The sequence below is a fragment of the Mus musculus genome, chromosome 5, assembly GCF_000001635.26.
Source record: "Mus musculus strain C57BL/6J chromosome 5, GRCm38.p6 C57BL/6J".
Taxonomy (NCBI): domain Eukaryota; kingdom Metazoa; phylum Chordata; class Mammalia; order Rodentia; family Muridae; genus Mus; species Mus musculus.
In genome coordinates, this window is record NC_000071.6 from 143,909,883 (window position 1) to 143,928,667 (window position 18,785).

General features: G+C 42.7%; 1 protein-coding gene across 17 annotated transcripts in view; it reads left to right on the forward strand.

Moving 5' to 3' along the window:
• The first annotated feature begins 18 nt into the window (after positions 1-18).
• Pms2 (PMS1 homolog2, mismatch repair system component) overlaps positions 19-18,785 on the forward strand; it is a 62,845-nt gene continuing 44,078 nt past the window's right edge. For 3 of the 17 annotated variants that reach the window (XR_003955595.1, XM_030254201.1, XM_030254202.1), the window contains exons 1-12: positions 148-197; positions 2,039-2,178; positions 3,520-3,606; positions 3,737-3,839; positions 4,738-4,921; positions 6,474-6,641; positions 7,698-7,795; positions 9,627-9,726; positions 12,134-12,218; positions 13,595-13,750; positions 15,339-16,191; positions 18,217-18,415. Coding sequence is in view for 4 of the 17 variants with exons in the window: in NM_008886.2 (NP_032912.2) it covers positions 175-197; positions 2,039-2,178; positions 3,520-3,606; positions 3,737-3,839; positions 4,738-4,921; positions 6,474-6,641; positions 7,698-7,795; positions 9,627-9,726; positions 12,134-12,218; positions 13,595-13,750; positions 15,339-16,191; positions 18,217-18,384 (2,165 nt within the window). In the remaining 13 variants the exon portion in view is untranslated. Of the gene's footprint in view, positions 198-2,038; positions 2,179-3,519; positions 3,607-3,736; positions 3,840-4,737; positions 4,922-6,473; positions 6,642-7,697; positions 7,796-9,626; positions 9,727-12,133; positions 12,219-13,594; positions 13,751-15,338; positions 16,192-18,216; positions 18,416-18,785 lie in introns of all 17 variants that reach the window. The other 14 variants (XR_003955596.1, XM_030254204.1, XM_017320712.2 and 11 more) reach the window with 10 other exon arrangements.

Sequence of the window (18,785 nt, forward strand, 5' to 3'; positions counted from 1 at the left end):
TTTGAGTTGGCCAATCACCGGTAAAGAGGTCTTGGCATGCCTTCGCTAGCCCGCCCGGAAGGGGCGGATCATATGTCAAAAGCAACCAATGGGTGTTCCAGGAGACGCGTCTTTTCCCGAGAGCGGCAGCGCCAACTCTCCCGCGGTGACTGTGACTGGAGGAGTCCTGCATCCATGGAGCAAACCGAAGGCGTGAGGTGAGCTGGACTTGTGGTCTCCGGGCGCATTCTATAGAGTTCCCGGTATCCCGGTCTCTTGAAAGGACCGGAAGTGGCTGAGGCGCGAGGCGGGCAAGCTCGCGGACTGGACCGGGTCCTCTGTGAGGAAGCTATTTCCTCGGCATCCTCCCGCCACAGGCCGTGCACTTGAAACCCAGCACGAAAATCAGTCGCCGTAGACAAAATTCGTTTCCGCTGTTTGTTTATTTATTGAGTCTTTATTCTTGAAGACTTGGGGAGGGAGGCTTAAAGGCTCACGCTGATCTTGCAGTCAATAGGGTTTTTAACTTTTATTATATTGAGGTGCTTCTGTGCGTTTGGTGTAGTGTTCACAGGCGGCATCATAGCAGTGAAGCACATCTTCGAAGGCCAGCACAGTTACATTCGGTGACAGATTTGTAAATGCAAATTTGCTGTCTGTATTTTAACCTTGTGATTTCCCCAGAGATCCTTTGCAGTTAGAACGAGTGCAAGTGTTTGTTTTGGTTTTTTGAGGTAGTGCTTTGAACTCGGGATCCTCCTACTTCAAACACCCGAGTGCTGTGATAACCAGCGAGGTTCTGTGCAAGGTAGATTGAAGAGAAAAGAGGTTGGTTGGTTTATTTCACCAGGGTTTTTGGAAGTCTACTATATGTCAGACCATATGGAAAATACCCTAAAATTGTTACTGCAAGGATGCACCTATGTTCTGTTATACTTTTATGGGGCATTTCATAGCCGGGAAACTATTTTTATGGTGACTAAACCGTAGGGGAATTAGTGATAGTAGATTGGGACCTTGTCGTTGCTAGACTTCAAACTTCATATGATAGGCAATGAGCACCACTAAAAATTTAAACCTAAAGATTTTTTTCGACTGGATTTGTAATTGTAAAAAGAAATTGGTGGGAATCAAGCCACACCTATAATCCGAGCAGGAACAGGCTCAGCAGGAGTTCATAGTTACCTTTAACGACATAGGGAGTTTGAGGGCGCTCTGGGCTACCTTGGAACCTGTGTCAGAGTGAACAAAACTGGTGGTAGCAATCAGGGTAAACTGGAGACAAAAAGGCGATTACCCTAGGCCAGCCAGGACAGAAAGAGACTTAACCCGTTCGCTGAGTGTGGTCGTGAGGTGGGACTATCATTTGGAGGCTGAGAATGAACTCTTGTCTCAAACATGAGCTCTGAGGACTTTCATCAGAGCAGTGTAGGCAGCATGGATTTGGGTACAGGTTTCAAAAGCAATTATGAGAATAGTTACATAGTTGGAAGATGATTTTTGTCAACCAGTATTTCCCACCAAACTTTGACTTTTTAAGAATTGTGAGCCAGGCGTGGTGGTACAAGCCTTTAATCCCAGCACTCGGTAGGCAGAGGCAGGCCGATTTCTGAGTTCGAGGCCAGCCTGGTCTACAGAGTGAGTCCAGGACAGCCAGGGCTATACAGAGAAACCCTGTCTCAAAAAACCAAAAAAAAAAAAAAGTGTAAAAAAAAAACCAAAAAAACTAATGTTGAAAAGTTATTCAACTTTTCAAGAATGAAGAACTCTGTGTTGTAAAAGAACTCTGTGTTATTGATCTGTCCCTTGAGGGTTACAACAGGTCTCCTCCATATAGATGCATGGATAATTAGATTTTTCAGTTTCAATTTTAAATACATATTAAACGAGTGTTAAAAGATTGGCGAGCATTCATATCTGCAAGTGAAATGAGTGTGTTCATATAATGAGTGGGTTAGGCTAACTAGTTACAGATCAGCCACTTACCAAGATTGAAGTATCTGCTCTGTCTAAGTATCGATTTTGTGTTTTGTGACTGGTTTGTTTCGTTTTGTTTTAGTACAGAATGTGCTAAGGCCATCAAGCCTATTGATGGGAAGTCAGTCCATCAAATTTGTTCTGGGCAGGTGGTACTCAGTTTAAGCACCGCTGTGAAGGAGTTGATAGAAAATAGTGTAGATGCTGGTGCTACTACTATTGGTAAGTTTGGGAAACTTCTTTTTTATAAAGATTAATTTATTCATTTTATATATGTGAGTACACTGTAGCTGTCTTCAGACACATCAGAAGAGGGAAGGCATCTGATCCCATTACAGACGGTTGTGAGCCACCATGTGGTTGCTGGGAATTGAACTCAGGACCTCTGGAAGAGTAGTCAGTGCTCTTAACCGCTGAGCCATGTCTCCAGCCCATGGTTTGGAAGAGTTTTAAGCAACAAGAAGTAATCATTTATGCTATTTATATCAGAAACGTTACTGGATTATTAGAAAACAAATACTGCTATACCTATTATTTTGATGTTAACAGTTGTGTGAAAGACTTTCCCAGGGGAAGCACAATACACACAACTCCCTACTGAGAGGGGGCTTCTTGACAGACCGAAAACGTAACGTACCACACTCTAATTTGGTGAATTAATGTGTTTGCATTGACAATGCTGACAGAAGTATGGATGAGGGATTATTTACGGGATCAATAGTAATTCAAAAGCAGCTGTATTACCAAACCGCCCACACCAGCTTGAGTGATGATCCCTGAGGCAGCTTTTAAGAAACTCAGCAGTTTAGTCTCATCTTTCCTGGACTTGTGACATTTATTTACCTCTGGAGTCTCACAAGCCCTCTTGCTCCTGGAGGGAATTTTTCAAATCACGGAAAACTGTTACAACAATGTTGTGCCAGCTATTTAGCTATGGAATAAGAATTTAATTACATTGTGTGTAGGCATTGTGCTAAGAATTGTACAAGGAATGCCTTATTTAGTATGTGGACTATTATGATTTGGAAGTCACTATCTCTGTCATACAGAAGAGAAAACAGAGGTACCAGGAATTTAGTTAAACTGAGGCTTTTATAAAGCTCAGAAAATATGATCCAGGAACTGATTGCAGAGCCTGTTCTTATATTCTTGGTTGTGAGCCTAGCTTTGCTGAACCATTGTTCCAGCCCGAGCCTGTTCTTAATGACTATGTTAAAAGTATTTCTTTTGAAATAGTAATAATAACAATGATGATAATAATAAACCAACTATTTAATCTGATCTTACAAGGAGGACTTTCGAAAATAAAGCATTCAGGGCTAGGGTTGTGGCTCCATTGTACAGTGCTTGCCTAGCAGGGCTAGGGTTGTGGCTCCACTGTAGAGTGCTTGCGTAGCATTTACGGTATTCTGGGCTTCAGTGCTGCACACAGCCATTAGAATGACGGTAGTACCTTTAGTAAGAGTGTAGGCATGTCTGCTAAGTTTGCATTCTATGTTACAGATATTGTCAGCATGTTACCATGGCTTAATCATTAAGAAATAAATATATTGAATTTTTTAGATCTAAGGCTTAAAGACTATGGGGTGGACCTCATTGAAGTTTCAGACAATGGATGTGGGGTAGAAGAAGAAAACTTTGAAGGTCTAGGTAAGATAAATGTTCCTAATCGTAAAGTAGTCATTTCCACGTGTCTCAGATGTTTGAGTAACACTGTCTTACACCACGTACTGTGATAGATATCACTGAAGACATTTTGGGCCTTTCTACTCTCTTTCAGCTCTGAAACATCACACATCTAAGATTCAAGAGTTTGCCGACCTCACGCAGGTTGAAACTTTTGGCTTTCGGGGGGAAGCTCTGAGCTCTCTGTGTGCACTAAGGTGATGCATTATTCTCATTGGCTGCCACATGTAACAACTCCTGCAGATCGAGAAGCATGATGAGAGCCCTCGTGGTTTATGCTTTACTACTGAAGTATCTTGACTCCGAGCTTTAATTCTCTTTTATCTCATTGCCAACCTAAGGAGATTACTGAAATGTGAGAAATAGAGGAATGGAATGAAGCAAATCATGTTGTACAAAAGTCACCGCCTGTCTCAAAGCACTTCGTAACCTTGAGGGATCACACAGGCCAGGGTTGTAGCTCAGCTGCAGACTGCTTGCCTACAATACATGGGGCAGCCAGTAGCACTGCAAAAATAAGTAACGATAAAGTAATACATACATGATACATTGTGAGTACCATTAGTTTCAGTCCTTCAGTTTTTAGGGAAAGATTTAATGAAAGCCCTATTTTAATTATGATGAAGCTATATGTTTTATATTTTTGAATTATGTCTTTGAAGTCTTTGTACCAGTTCCATTAGTAACAAAACTGAGAAATAAAGCTTTGAGAATAGAATTTGGGATGCTTTGTTGTTTTGCAACTCAACCTAAAAAAAATGAAATCTTTAAAAAAAAAAACAAAGCATTTATAAAACTGTCTCACCATCTTTTAGGGGTTAAACTTATTATGGTGATTCCTTACTCAGTGCAAACTTTAATTGTCCGAGAATATCACCATTTCAAGAAAGCTTTGAGAGAAGGGAAAGTGGGAAAAGGTTTCCTATACCTCCCCCTTTTGAGTTCTGTAGGGGTCTCCACACGCAGACTCCTTGCAGTGCTAGGGCCTGAAGCATGGGTTGAAAGCAAGTGCTAGGAACGAGCTCTGCCTCAGAGCTGCATCCCAGCAACCCTAAAGCACCCCTAACGCCTGCTGTCCCTGACACTCTCTTACAGTGATGTCACTATATCTACCTGCCACGGGTCTGCAAGCGTTGGGACTCGACTGGTGTTTGACCATAATGGGAAAATCACCCAGAAAACTCCCTACCCCCGACCTAAAGGAACCACAGTCAGTGTGCAGCACTTATTTTATACACTACCCGTGCGTTACAAAGAGTTTCAGAGGAACATTAAAAAGGTAAATTCACCATCCCAGCCTTCACAAGTTTTGCTAATGTAGCTTATGATTTAAAAAATTGTCTACAGAGTGAGTTGCCGGGCATAGTGGCTCACGCCTTTAATCCCAGCGCTTGGGAGGCAGAGGCAGGCGGATCTCTGAGTTCGAGGTCAGCCTGGTCTACAGAGTGAGTTCCAGGACAGCCAGAGCTACACAGAGAAACCCTGTCTCAATATATATATATGTGTGTGTGTGTGTGTGTGTGTGTGTGTGTGTGTGTGTATGTGTGTGTGTATATATGAATGATATTTATATCAGTTAATTTTTCTTCCTTTAATTTAAAAATATATTTAAAAATTTTTTTGAGACTTAGCTCATTATGTATGGTCTGGGCTTGTCAGCGCCTACCTTTATCTCTTAAGTGGGGGTATTACAGGTGTTTACCACCATGCCCAGATGTTTTGTTTTGAAACATGCTTTTAAAATTATTTTATTTGGGGGCTGGAGAGATGGCACAGCGGTTGTCAATTCTGTAGGCCAGTCTTTTGGGGGCATTTTCTCAGCTGAGATTTCCTATCCCAAAGAACTCTGTCCTGTGTCAAGTTAACGGAAACTTTGCAGAACAAGTCAGTAAGTAAGCATGATAACTACTGCGCTCAGCCAGTGAATATTTTTAAAAATAGGACTTGTATGTTTATGGCTAGTCTCTATAGAAGGATAAAATTTCTTATAAAAAAATCAAGTAAAGGAGCCAGGATGATGGCACACATCTATAATCCCAGATTCAAGATGTATAGGCAGAAAAAAAAAAACCTCAAATTGTAGGGCCATCTTGAATTATATACAGAAATCATGTCTTAAAAAACAAGAAGACTAAATTTCCAAATGAAGCATTCTAAATTCAAAGGACATGCATTTGTTGTTTTAGATTTTGAGAGAGGGTTCCACTTTGTTGTCCAGGCTGGCCTGGATCTCATGGCCTTCCTACTTGACTCCTAAATTTCTCGGGTTATAGGTATGCCCCGCCCACCTGGTTAGAAATGTACTTTGTGTGTATGTGAGATGTATATGTGCATGTGGAAGCCAAAGATTAACATCTTGTGTCTTCTGTCACTTCCACCTTATCTTTGGAGTCAGTGTATTCCTAACCCTGGAGTTCATGAATTTTAGTAGACTGGCTGGCCAGCGAGTTTCAAAGAGCCTCCAATGTCCACCTTGCCAGTGCAGCAATTCCAGGTGTGTCCCACTATACCCAACAGTTTCACGTGAGGCTCTGGTACTCACACTCGCTCGGCAAGCATTTTACTGACTGAGTTAGCTCCCCGGCCCCTAGGATGTGCTTTTTAATGATGGAGCACCTGCAGACCTGCCAAAAATAAGACGACTGACTAGAAGCCAGAGCCAAGTTTTACTTTACAGCATTCATAGGGACGATTCCTCACAGATCCTGTGTCAAAGATTTGTCCCTTATTTTATTTTCAAGACTGTGTAGAACCCTGAGTCAGATGTTGTAAGTTTAGCCATGCAGTTCCTGTAAGATCAAAGTAATCTTGAGTCTGTGTTTCTCAAACAGGAGTATGCCAAAATGGTGCAGGTCTTACAGGCGTACTGTATCATCTCAGCAGGCGTCCGTGTAAGCTGCACTAATCAGCTCGGACAGGGGAAGCGGCAGCCTGTGGTGTGCACAAGCGGCAGCTCTGGCATGAAGGAAAATATCGGGTCTGTGTTTGGCCAGAAGCAGGTAAGGGCTGGCCAGCTACTAGAAAATGTTTGATTTTCAGATTTATTGTTTTAATTGCGTACAGGTGTGTGCAGGGGGTAGATAGACACACGGGAGTGCTGCTGCCTGCAGAGGCCAGAGATGGTGGATCTCCCTGGAGCTGGAGTTACAGGAGACTGAGCACCTGACATGAGTACTGGGCACTGACTTGGGTCCATTGGAGGAGTGTATGCTCTTCACCCCTGAGCTGGCTCTCTGTTTTTTTTTTTTTTTTTTGGTTTTTCGAGACAGGGTTTTTCTGTGTAGTCCTGGCTGTCCTGGAACTCACTCTGTAGACCAGGCTGGCCTCGAACTCAGAGATCCGCCTGCCTCTGCCACCCAAGTGCTGGGATTAAAGGCGTGCGCCACCACGTCCGGCACCTGAGCTGTCTCTTTAGCCCCTGAGAAGTGGGGGTTTTTTGTTGTTATTGTTTTGGGGTTTTGGTTCTAGTGATTGTAGCAGGTTTTGTTGTGCTTCACAGAGACCAAAGTCCAAAAAGAGATATTTAAGTACCCTATAGCTAAAATTAGTGTCTGGGAGCTAAAGATTTTAAAAATTTATTTATTTTTCTTTTTTTAAAAAAATATTTATTTACTATATGTAGGTACACTGTAGCTGTCTTCAGACACTCCAGAAAAGAGCATCAGATTTCGTTACGGATGGTTGTGAGCCACCATGTGGTTGCTGGGATTTGAACTCGGGACCTTTGGAAGAGTAGTCGGTGCTCTTAACCGCTGAGCCATCTCACCAGCCCTAAAATTTATTTTTTAGAAAATGAAATAATATATCCTGTCTCTCTCTGAAAAACATAGTGTCATCAAGTAGGAACTTGGTGATTCATTTTTCTAGTAAACAAATGGAAGTCATTATAGCACTGTAAAATAGTTGTTGTCAGGCTTCTTTGGATCTGTGTGTGCACATGCGTGCACACGCTCTTAATGAGACATAGCTTACCCTGGAAAGAAACCATATTTCATCTTCCCTGAAGTTTGGTGCTACTGTCTTAAGAAGTAACCTTTACTCTTGGTGTCTTTCAGTTGCAAAGCCTCATTCCTTTTGTTCAGCTGCCCCCTAGTGACGCTGTGTGTGAAGAGTACGGCCTGAGCACTTCCAGGACGCCACAAAACCTTTTCTAGTAAGTACACAGGTTGCTGCCAGGAAAACCACAGCCAGCCTTTCTGAGAGGGTTGTTTATTTGTGGTTTTGTTTGTTTGAATAGTGATTTTAAGGTGTAAAGTGATTGTGTACAGCTAAGAAAGAATGAATAGTAAATATTATGGCTTAATTCAGACAGTAGGCTGAGTGACTGGTACGTTTAAGAGGGTTTTCTGTTAGTCTACTTTATTTTCCCAGTGAAGGTCTGTATTGGTTATTTCTACACTTGTGTTTTGGCTTATCATAAAATTGCAAAGATGGTGTTGTAGTCTGCTCTCTATTGCTATGTTAAACACCTGACCAAAAGCAGCTGGGGGAGAAAAGGGCTTATTTCTCCTCACAGCTAAAGTTATCCAGGGAAGTCAAGGCAGGAAGTAAAGTGGAGACCACAGAGGAACACTGCTTACTGCCTCGATTCCTGTGGATTGGTCAGTTTGCTTATCCACCCAGGCCCACCTGCCCAGGGCAGCACCACCCGCAGTGGGCTGGGCCCTCCCACATCAGTCATCAGTCAAGAAACTGCCCCACAGATGTGCCAATGGGCCATTCTGATGGACAGTTTCTCACCTGACAGTCCCTCTTTTCATGTGACTCTGGTTTGTTGACAAGAACTAGGCACCTCAGATGGACACGCCTGTGTGGGAAGGTGTTTTACCTTTGCCCACAGTCCTGGGCTGGGCTCATGCAGAGCAAGACATTCTACAACGCCTCACATACCTTCATATAAGTTAATGTTTGCAAATGAAAATATTAGTTATAGTTTTAATTTTATACATATAGAAAATGAGTTCTTTTTACTCTTTGTGTGTGAAAATTATACAAAGAAGGCTGAGTAAGCAGATTTTGTTTGCATACGTGTGTGGAGACCAAAGATCCAATTTCTAATGTCATTGTTCAGATACTTTTCACCCTGTTTTTTCTTTTTCTTTTCTTTATTTTATTTTATTTATTTATTTTTGGTTTTTTGAGACAGGTTTCTCTGTGTAGCCCTGGCTGCCCTGGAACTCACTTTGTAGACCAAGCTGGCCTTGAACTCAGAAATCTTCCTGCCTCTGCCTCCCAAGTGCTGGGATTAAAGGCATGCGCCACCACTGCCCGGCCACCCAGTTTTTTCTTAAAGATTTATTTATTTATGTATTTTAGAAACATGAGTGCTCTATTTGCATGTATGACTTCATGGCAGAAGAGGGCATCAGATCCCACTACAGATGGTTGTGAGCCACCGTGTGGCTGCTGAGAACTGAACTCAGAACCTCTGGAAGAGCAGCTAGTGCTCTTAACCACTGAGCCATCTTTCCAGCGCCCTCACCTTATTTTCTGAAATGGGATCTCAGCGGCCTGGATTTCATCAAGTGTGCTAGACTGGCTGGCCAGTAAGACCTAGAAATATGTCTGCCTCCACCTCCTCAGCACTGGAGTTGCAAGTGTGTACCACCATGCCTGAATTGTTTTAACCTGGATTCTGGAGACTAATCAGGCTCAAGTGTTTACACAACAAGCATGTTACCGACGAGTTAGCCTCCTTTCTTTTTAAACAGGGTAAGGATATGTGACTGATTCTGTTCATGTGGGATTTGCCCTGATGAGTGGGTCACCAGCTGTTCTATTCTGACTTGATTTTTAAGAATGTGCCCTATGCTAAGCTGGATACCATGGCACACACTTGTAATCCTAGCACTCGGGAGGCTGAGGCAGTACAATCATGAGATCATGAACTGCACTGGGAGACTCTGCCCCAAAGGGGAAAACATGTCATGTGTTGTTATTCCCGCTTTCATGCCGTAACTGTCCTTCCTGTTTTTCTTTGACAGCGTTTCGGGCTTCATTTCACAGTGCACGCACGGCGCCGGGAGGAGTGCAACAGACAGGCAGTTTTTCTTCATCAATCAGAGGCCCTGTGACCCAGCAAAGGTATTTTTCATTGTCTGTTTGCTTGCTCAGTTTGAGACAGGCTCATGCAGCCCTGTTTGGCCTCAGACTTCACTATGTAGCCAGGACTTCCCTTGAACATCTGATCCTCCTCTACTTCCGCCTTCTGAGAGCTGGGACTACAGGTTTGGACGGTGAGGCCTGGTTTATATGGTACTAGTAATTAAACCCAGGGCTTCATGCGTGCAAGGCAGACACCCTACTAACCGAGCTCTCTCTGCATGACTGCATGACTGTCTGATACAGGCAGTGTGCCTGGAACTTGGAACTGACACAGAAACATGCTTTAAAATTATCTTACTTGGGGCTTGGAGAGATGGCCCAGGGCTTGACAGCACTGTCTCCTCTTCCAGGGGTCCTGGGTTCAATTCCGAGCAACCACATGGTGGCTCACAACCATTTATAATGAGGTGCCCTCTTCTGATGTGCAGGCATACATACAGCCAGAATATTGTATACATAATGAATAAATAGATAAATAAACCTTTTTAGAAAATTATCTTATTTGGGGACTAGAGAGATAGTTAAAAACAGCCAGTGTTCAATTCCTGGCACCCACATGGGGGGCTCAAAACTACCTTTAACTCCAGTCTCAGAGGATCTGATACCTTCTTCTAGTCTCTTCAGACACTAGGCACATACATGATACATAGGCATACATACATGTAGGCAGAACATCTACACACATGAAAATGAATAATACATTTTTAAATTGTACACATAAAGTTTAGCTTGTCTTATGTGTATATAAAAGTACTTATTAATATATTTATTATCATAGAAATGACCACTACTAGGAGAAAGCAAACATTCCAAATCATTATCTAAACTTTTTATTACAGACTGACCACATGCATTCGTTTGTTTTTTTGCCTTCCCTTTGTCAATTTTACAGGAAAATGAGGGCCCAGATTTAGCTTTGCCTTAGACAGAACCAGTTATCCGTTGTCCTCATGAGGCTTTAATGACTCGCTCTGACTTCTACATTCTCAGCAACAGTGACCTTGGTGATTTTGAGACTTAAAAATTCTACTGCATTCTGAGTGTGACCCAGTTTCTACATTTTAAAATTAGTGTGATTTATCTCTAATAGTTGCATTGTAATATCATATAACTGTGGACCTAAGTACATTTGAACATGTGTTACAAACATTGTACTACACCTACATTCTATCTGTCCATCCACCCATCCACCTACTTACCTACCTCTTAGTCTGCCTACCTCAGCCTCTAAAGTCCTGGGATTGTAAGTGTCCACCACCATACCTGATGGAAATTTCTTGAGTAGTATCTTTGGATTGGAAAGATTCAGTTTTAGGAGTCTATTTATCTAGTCACTTTACTTCTTGAGCCCTTTAGTGAGGTGTGTTTGTTCTTGACGGAATTTTACTGGGAAGGCTGAAGTAAGAAGTTTGAGAGTTTAAGCATAGCCTGGGCTACACAGCAAGCCCCTGAAACAAACAAATCCCTTTGAAGAATATGAGTTGAAAACTTTCTTTTTCTTTTTTTTTTTTTTTTTTTTTTGGTTTTTCGAGACAGGGTTTCTCTGTATAGCCCTGGCTATCCTGAAACTCACTCTGTAGACTCAGAAATCCATCTGCTTCTGCCTCCCAAGTGCTGGGATTAAAGGCATGCGCCACCACTGCCTGGCTAGAAAACTTTTTAAATAGTGTGTATATTTGTTATTTTGATTATAGAACACTTTCACAAGTATATGTATGTGTATATATGTTTGTAATTAAATGTGTATTAAGACATCAAATTGTAGAGGTTTTTGTTGTTTTCTCAGTGCTAAATATTGAACCCAGCATCTCCCACATTCTAGGCAAATGTATCATTGAATTATACCCCCTTTCACCCCTTTCTCCCCATAAGACTAGGTCTCACTAAGTTACCCTGGTTGATATTAAATTCACTGTAGCTCAAGCTGACCTTGAACTTTCCATCTTCCTGCCTCAGCCTCTTGAGTACCTGGGATTGCAGGCCTGTATGTTGAAGCCTAGCTAGATTCTATACTGAAGTCTATGCTGTTCATTGCATACCAGTCGAACACTAATAAAACTGTATTAGGAGCTAGGAATGGCCCAGGTGCTAGAGTCCCTTGTCTAGTATGCACAAAGCACAGAGCCCGGGTTCCATCTGTAGCACTGAAGGTGATGATGTATGCCCATAATCCTAGCACTCTAGGTGGAGGCAGGAGGATCAGAAGTCCAAGGTCATCCATCCTGAGGCAGGCTACATGAAACTGTGTGGAAAGAAATGCTTTCAAGCCGTGTAAGTTTAGTAAGGCGTAGCAGAAGAGATCCCTCTGGAGATGGGTTAGGATAGTGTGTTGATAGGACAGGGCGTGGACAGAGCATTTCTTTTCTCAGCTTTGTTTCTTACACAGGTCTCTAAGCTTGTCAATGAGGTTTATCACATGTATAACCGGCATCAGTACCCATTTGTCGTCCTTAACGTTTCCGTTGACTCAGGTCAGTTCCATTAAGGTTTTGATAAGAGTTTTGGCTTATTCTTAAAAGAATAAAATGAAATTATAAAGCTCTACTATTAACAATAGACAATTACTGATAATCATGTAGTTTTACATTTTATACTGACCATACTGCGTTCTATTTGAAACACTGTTCATTGTACTGTTAGGAAATGTAACTTTAAATGTGAACAGAGGGAGTAAGAATACTTACAGGTTCTCCTTGATTTTGAAAAGAATTAATTTCATATGTATCTTTTTCTTTTTGATTGTCAAATTCTGACTTACTCACATTTTCTAGACATTTTGATATATGTATCTGCCTTTCTTGAATAGCCATGCCCTCACACATGTGCAAACAAGCACTCATTCACATTAACACTTGTGGAAGAAAATAATTATTTATCTTTATTGTTAGATGTGAACACTTTATTTTCAGTGTCATTAAAAATTACTTTTTAAAACACAACCAAGCAAGCATAACTTGGGGGCCCGGAGAACTGGCTCGGGGCACTGGTGTGGCCCCAGCACTGACATCAGGCAACTCCAACTAACTCTGTCCACATGAGCATCTGTATACATGTGCATGTGTGTGAACATGAGCACACACTCGATGCGGGCACCCACGGAGGCCTGATAGAGCTGGGGTTACATGTGGTTGTGAGCCATCTGATGTGGGCTCTGGGAATCAGAGTCTGGAAGACTAGTTTGTGCTCTTCACCTCTAAGCCATCTCTTCAGCTTGAGGCCGTCTCTCATTTCTGTTTTTGTACTTCATACTCCGGGATAGCTGTCCGATAATCCCAAGCTACATAGCAGGTTCAGGATCTGCACATGAGACACGAGATGCTGTCTACAAAAGATAGAGATGATATAGTAGTCAGCTTTTTAAAATAAACATAAGATTATTTTTTTCCTCATTTATTTAAAGAGGTATCTTTATGGACTGATGGGACGGCTCAGTAGGTAAAGTGCTTAGTGGGCAAGTATGAGGACCACAGTTCAGATCCCCAGCTCACATGTAAAAAGCTGGGTACAGCAGCACATGCCTGTAGCCCTAAGCTAGTCACCCAACCAGGCTAGCCCAATTGGTGAGCTCCAAATTCAGTTAGACTCCCTATCTTGATAATAAAGTAGAGAAGAAATTAAGGAAGACGTGATGTCAACTTCTGACCTCCATACATACACTCACATACACACAAACTCATACATTGCATATATTCCCCCCAAATTTGTAATTTATCAATACTAGACTGGACACCATTATTAATTTTAATGTTGGCTGGTTTTAATTACTAGTACAAATGAATGAAATAGTAGATGGCTAAGGTCATATTGTTAAAGGTGAGCTCAAGTGTGGTTTTTATTCTTGCCTTAGAATGTGTGGATATTAATGTAACTCCAGATAAAAGGCAAATTCTACTACAAGAAGAGAAGCTATTGCTGGCCGTTTTAAAGACCTCCTTGATAGGAATGTTTGACAGTGATGCAAACAAGCTTAATGTCAACCAGCAGCCACTGCTAGATGTTGAAGGTAAGAAAAATACAGCCATACACCTTTTTTTTTTAAGTATTTATTTACTTATCTTATGTATGTGAGTACACTGTAGCTGTCTTCAGACACACCAGAAGAGGGCATCAGATCCCGCTACAGATGGTTGTGAGTCACCATGTGGGTGCTGGGCATTGAACTCAGGACCTCTGGAAGAGCAGTCAGTGCTCCTAACCACTGAGCCATCTCTCCAGCGCAGTGATGGACCTTCTAAAAGTGATGGAGCCTTCTAACTAAAAGTTTTAGCTGCTGTGACACTTCCTTTTTTTTTTTTTTCCTTTCACAGTGATTTTTGACATTAAGTAGAATCTTAGTCAAGAGGAAGCATCATTGTACAAGGTATTTTTAATTAGAGGCTATACATGGTGGTGCACAACTTTATTCCCAGCACTCAGGAAACAGAGGCAAGTGGATCTCTGTGGGTTCAAAGCCAGCCTGGTCTACAGAGTGAGTTCCAGGCCATCGGAGACATAGTGAAGCCCTGCCTTTAAAAAAAAAAAAAAAAAAGTTTTAGGGTGAAAGGCAAGGATTGTCATCCAGTTGTCCCTTGAGGTTCTCCTGATGTTCACATTCAGCATGTGTGTCTTACACATGTGCACACACACAATCACAGACATTTTTTTAAAGGTTTATGAAGGCCAGGTGTGGTGACACATGCCTGTAATCCCAGCGTTTGTAAGACTGAGGCAGGAAGATCTACAGTTGAGGCCAAGCCCAGGCTGCATAGTTCTATCCAAGCTATAGCTCTGTAAGGAGAGAGAAAGACAGAAGCAAACTGAGACTGATAGGTTGGAGTCATTCAGTTTGCCCTGTCTTGTGATTATTTTATAGAACCCATAAAGTCATATGCGGCCATTCTTTCTCATGGCTATACAGTAGTCCACTCAAGTCAAATATCACAATCTTTGTGTGTGTGTGTGTGTGTGTGTGTGTGTGTGTATGTGGGGGTATTCAGGTTGCTTCCAGTATGCGGATGTAAAGAGCTGTCATGAGCACCATTAGACATCTTCCAGGAAGTATAAGTATTTCCTGCTTTGTTTTGTTTTAAGATTTAAAAAAATGTGTGTTCCCGTTGTGTGTGTGTGTCATGTTTGTGCAATACTCGGAGATTCTTGAAGGGTGTTTGGAGCTGGGGTTATAGATGGTTGTGAGCTACCCTCATAGGTGCTGGGAACTGACTTTCAACTCCTCTAGGAAAGTGAAAAACACTCTTAACTACAGAGTTATCTCTCCAGCCCTGGTTTCGTTTCTTTGAGACAGAGTCTCTGTTCCACACAGGCTGGCCAGGAATTCTCTGCCTCCTTATCTGAGCCTTCTCAGTGCAGGGATCATAGGGTGTGGCATCTGCTCAGCATGGGTGGGCATCTGTGATGGAGCAGCAGAGCTGGGTCACAGATGTGCATACGTCAAGGCTTCATTTATATCCCCTTTAGGATGGGTTCTGGCCAGTGTTGCTGTATTTTATTTGCAGTTTGCCCTTTGCTTTGTGGACTGCCTGTTCACGTGAAGATAACCCTCCTGTTCCTGCTCAGCACACTCCCTGATACTTTTTTCTGTTCCTCTCTGCTAGGTAACTTAGTAAAGCTGCATACTGCAGAACTAGAAAAGCCTGTGCCAGGAAAGCAAGATAACTCTCCTTCACTGAAGAGCACAGCAGACGAGAAAAGGGTAGCATCCATCTCCAGGCTGAGAGAGGCCTTTTCTCTTCATCCTACTAAAGAGATCAAGTCTAGGGGTCCAGAGACTGCTGAACTGACACGGAGTTTTCCAAGTGAGAAAAGGGGCGTGTTATCCTCTTATCCTTCAGACGTCATCTCTTACAGAGGCCTCCGTGGCTCGCAGGACAAATTGGTGAGTCCCACGGACAGCCCTGGTGACTGTATGGACAGAGAGAAAATAGAAAAAGACTCAGGGCTCAGCAGCACCTCAGCTGGCTCTGAGGAAGGGTTCAGCACCCCAGAAGTGGCCAGTAGCTTTAGCAGTGACTATAACGTGAGCTCCCCAGAAGACAGACCTTCTCAGGAAACCATAAACTGTGGTGACTTGGACTGCCGTCCTCCAGGTACAGGACAGTCCTTGAAGCCAGAAGACCATGGATATCAATGCAAAGCTCTACCTCTAGCTCGTCTGTCACCCACAAATGCCAAGCGCTTCAAGACAGAGGAAAGACCCTCAAATGTCAACATTTCTCAAAGATTGCCTGGTCCTCAGAGCACCTCAGCAGCTGAGGTCGATGTAGCCATAAAAATGAATAAGAGAATCGTGCTCCTCGAGTTCTCTCTGAGTTCTCTAGCTAAGCGAATGAAGCAGTTACAGCACCTAAAGGCGCAGAACAAACATGAACTGAGTTACAGAAAATTTAGGGCCAAGATTTGCCCTGGAGAAAACCAAGCAGCAGAAGATGAACTCAGAAAAGAGATTAGGTACTGTGTGTTCTTACCGGTCTTCTGGCCAGGCTTGTGATTGGTTACTTTGACTGAGTGAAGGCTTGTGATTGGTTACTTTGTCTGAGTGAAGGCTCAGTTTGTAGAGCTTCAGTGTCGGCTGCTCTAGGTATCTTGCGTGTCTTCATTTCTTGCACTGTGCGGATGGTCTCTTCCTTTCTGGAATAGGACTCCAGTGTGGCCCTCCCTTAGCACCAGAATCCATCCAGCGGCTTGAGATTCCTGTGGGAAGAACCCTCCATAGGGGCTTCCCCACATCACAGGCTCCCTGATAGACGCGACAGTGTTCCCTCTCTTCTTCCCTCCCTCCCTCCCGCATTGTTTATCTGATGCTGATACTGAATTTGAGGTTGATTTTGACCCCACAGATTGGTCATTTGCTTTTTAATCATTTTGACAAACGTGTTTCTAGTCAGTAACTTCTCCTTGGCTTTCACATATATAATGTTAGTTGTCCTGGGTTTGTTTGTTTTAGTTTTGTTTTTGAGACAGGGTTTCATATAACCCAGGCTATCCTGAAACTTGCTGTGGACCTGAAGATGACCTTGAATTCCTGACCTTACCTTTGCCTCCCAATTGCTGAGATTGTAAATAGACGCTGTGAATTTTCTGTTGTGTGAGCGTGTGCGTGTGTGTGTGAATGTGTGTGTGTGTGTGAGTGTGTGTGATTTTTTTTTTTTGGAAGCAGAGTTTCCTCAGGTAACCCAAACCAACTTTGAATTTGTGATTGTCTTGCCTTAATCTCCTTAGTGCTGAGATTACAGAGGTGTACTGCCATGCCTGGCTCCAAGTTGTGTCTGTCGTAGAAAGATTCAGTTAACCCAGGTCATTGAACTGGTACAAACTTGTCCCCCAGTTTGCCGTCTTGGGAAGCAAGGCATCTTGCTAGTCACCTGTTCGTATCAAGTGTTGGCTCCACATCATTGTCTTCACTGTGCTTTGCTGGTGGCTAGACCACATGAGCATTCCTCCTGCAGTCGGTTGCTGCTTGTGTACACTGCAAGATTAGAAATACTTGAATATCCATCAGGAGATTTGTTAGATGAACTATGGTGTGTGCGTACAGAATTCCAATACAGTCACTAAGAACAAAGTATCAGCTCTTGGCAGGCTGAAGGAGGAGGAGTTCAAAAGCCTAGACAACTTAGGAAGAACCATCTTTAAAAAAAGCTATTTGTAGGTCTATATGTGCATATACCTAAAAAAGAATCTGATGTATTAAATGATGAGAATCGAGCAGAATAAAGGTGCCTAGTTCTCTTTTCATTTTTTTTAAAGATTTATGTATTTATTTTATGTATATGATGAGTACACTGTAGCTGTATGGATGACTATAAGCCTTCATGTGGTTGTTGAGAATTGAATTTTTAGGACCTCTGCTCACTCTGGTCTGCCCTGCTCGCTCTGGCCCAAAGATTTTATAAGTACACTATCGCTGTCTTCAGATGCACCAGAAGAAGGCGTCAGATCTCGTTGTGGATGGTTGTGAGCCACCATGTGGTTGCTGGGATTTGAACTCAGGACTTTCGGAAGAGCAGTTGGTGCTCTTACCCGCTGAGCCATCTCGCCAACCCTCTTTTTTCATTTTTAAAATGTAAATTCATATATGAGCAAAGGTATAGAAGCACATACGCCAAATTACGCTAAATTATTGGTAGTAGTCGCTGAGACCCTCTCTTGAGCACTGATTATGTGGATAACTGAGGTTATGTTTAGAAAGCACAAATTATTACCTTTTTTTTGGGGGGGGGGCGTGTTTCAAGACAGGGTTTCTCTGTATAGCCCTGGCTGTCCTGGAACTCACTTGTAGACCAGGCTGGCCTCAAACTCAGAAATCCACCTGCCTCTGCCTCATGAGTGCTGGAATTAAAGGCGTGTGCCACCACGCCCGGCTTAGCTTTTCTAGTTTATGTTTTTGTAGCACTTTATTATTTTTTTTAATTAACCTGTTCTGTTTTACAATCAGAAGTAATTCAAAGATATCTTGTAACTAATGTTTTGCAGTAAATCGATGTTTGCAGAGATGGAGATCTTGGGTCAGTTTAACCTGGGATTTATAGTAACCAAACTGAAAGAGGACCTCTTCCTGGTGGACCAGCATGCTGCGGATGAGAAGTACAACTTTGAGATGCTGCAGCAGCACACGGTGCTCCAGGCGCAGAGGCTCATCACGTGGGTGCACACAGGCTTCAGAGTTCCCAGGGTACCATCTCAGATGAAATAGGTTATGTATGCCAGCAGCTGTGCGCACAGACACGTACATGTGGGCTTGCTATAGATACCTGTACAACACCTTTGCATGTTTTCACACCATGGTAATCACAGCCCCCTTATTGAGTGCCTATTAAATGGGAAACTGTTGAGGCAATTCATTCATTTGATCCACGATAACAGACCAGGTGTAGTTACTGTTGCCATTGCTGGCTTACAGTGATAAAATTGCGCATGCGCAGAGATGTTGACCAACCTGCCCGAGGTTCCACACTAATAGGTTCCTTAGGTATCTACCTTCTAGCCATCTGAAATGATGTTGTTCACTGGGCAGCCAGAAAATCCTATTGGTGGAGGGTAAC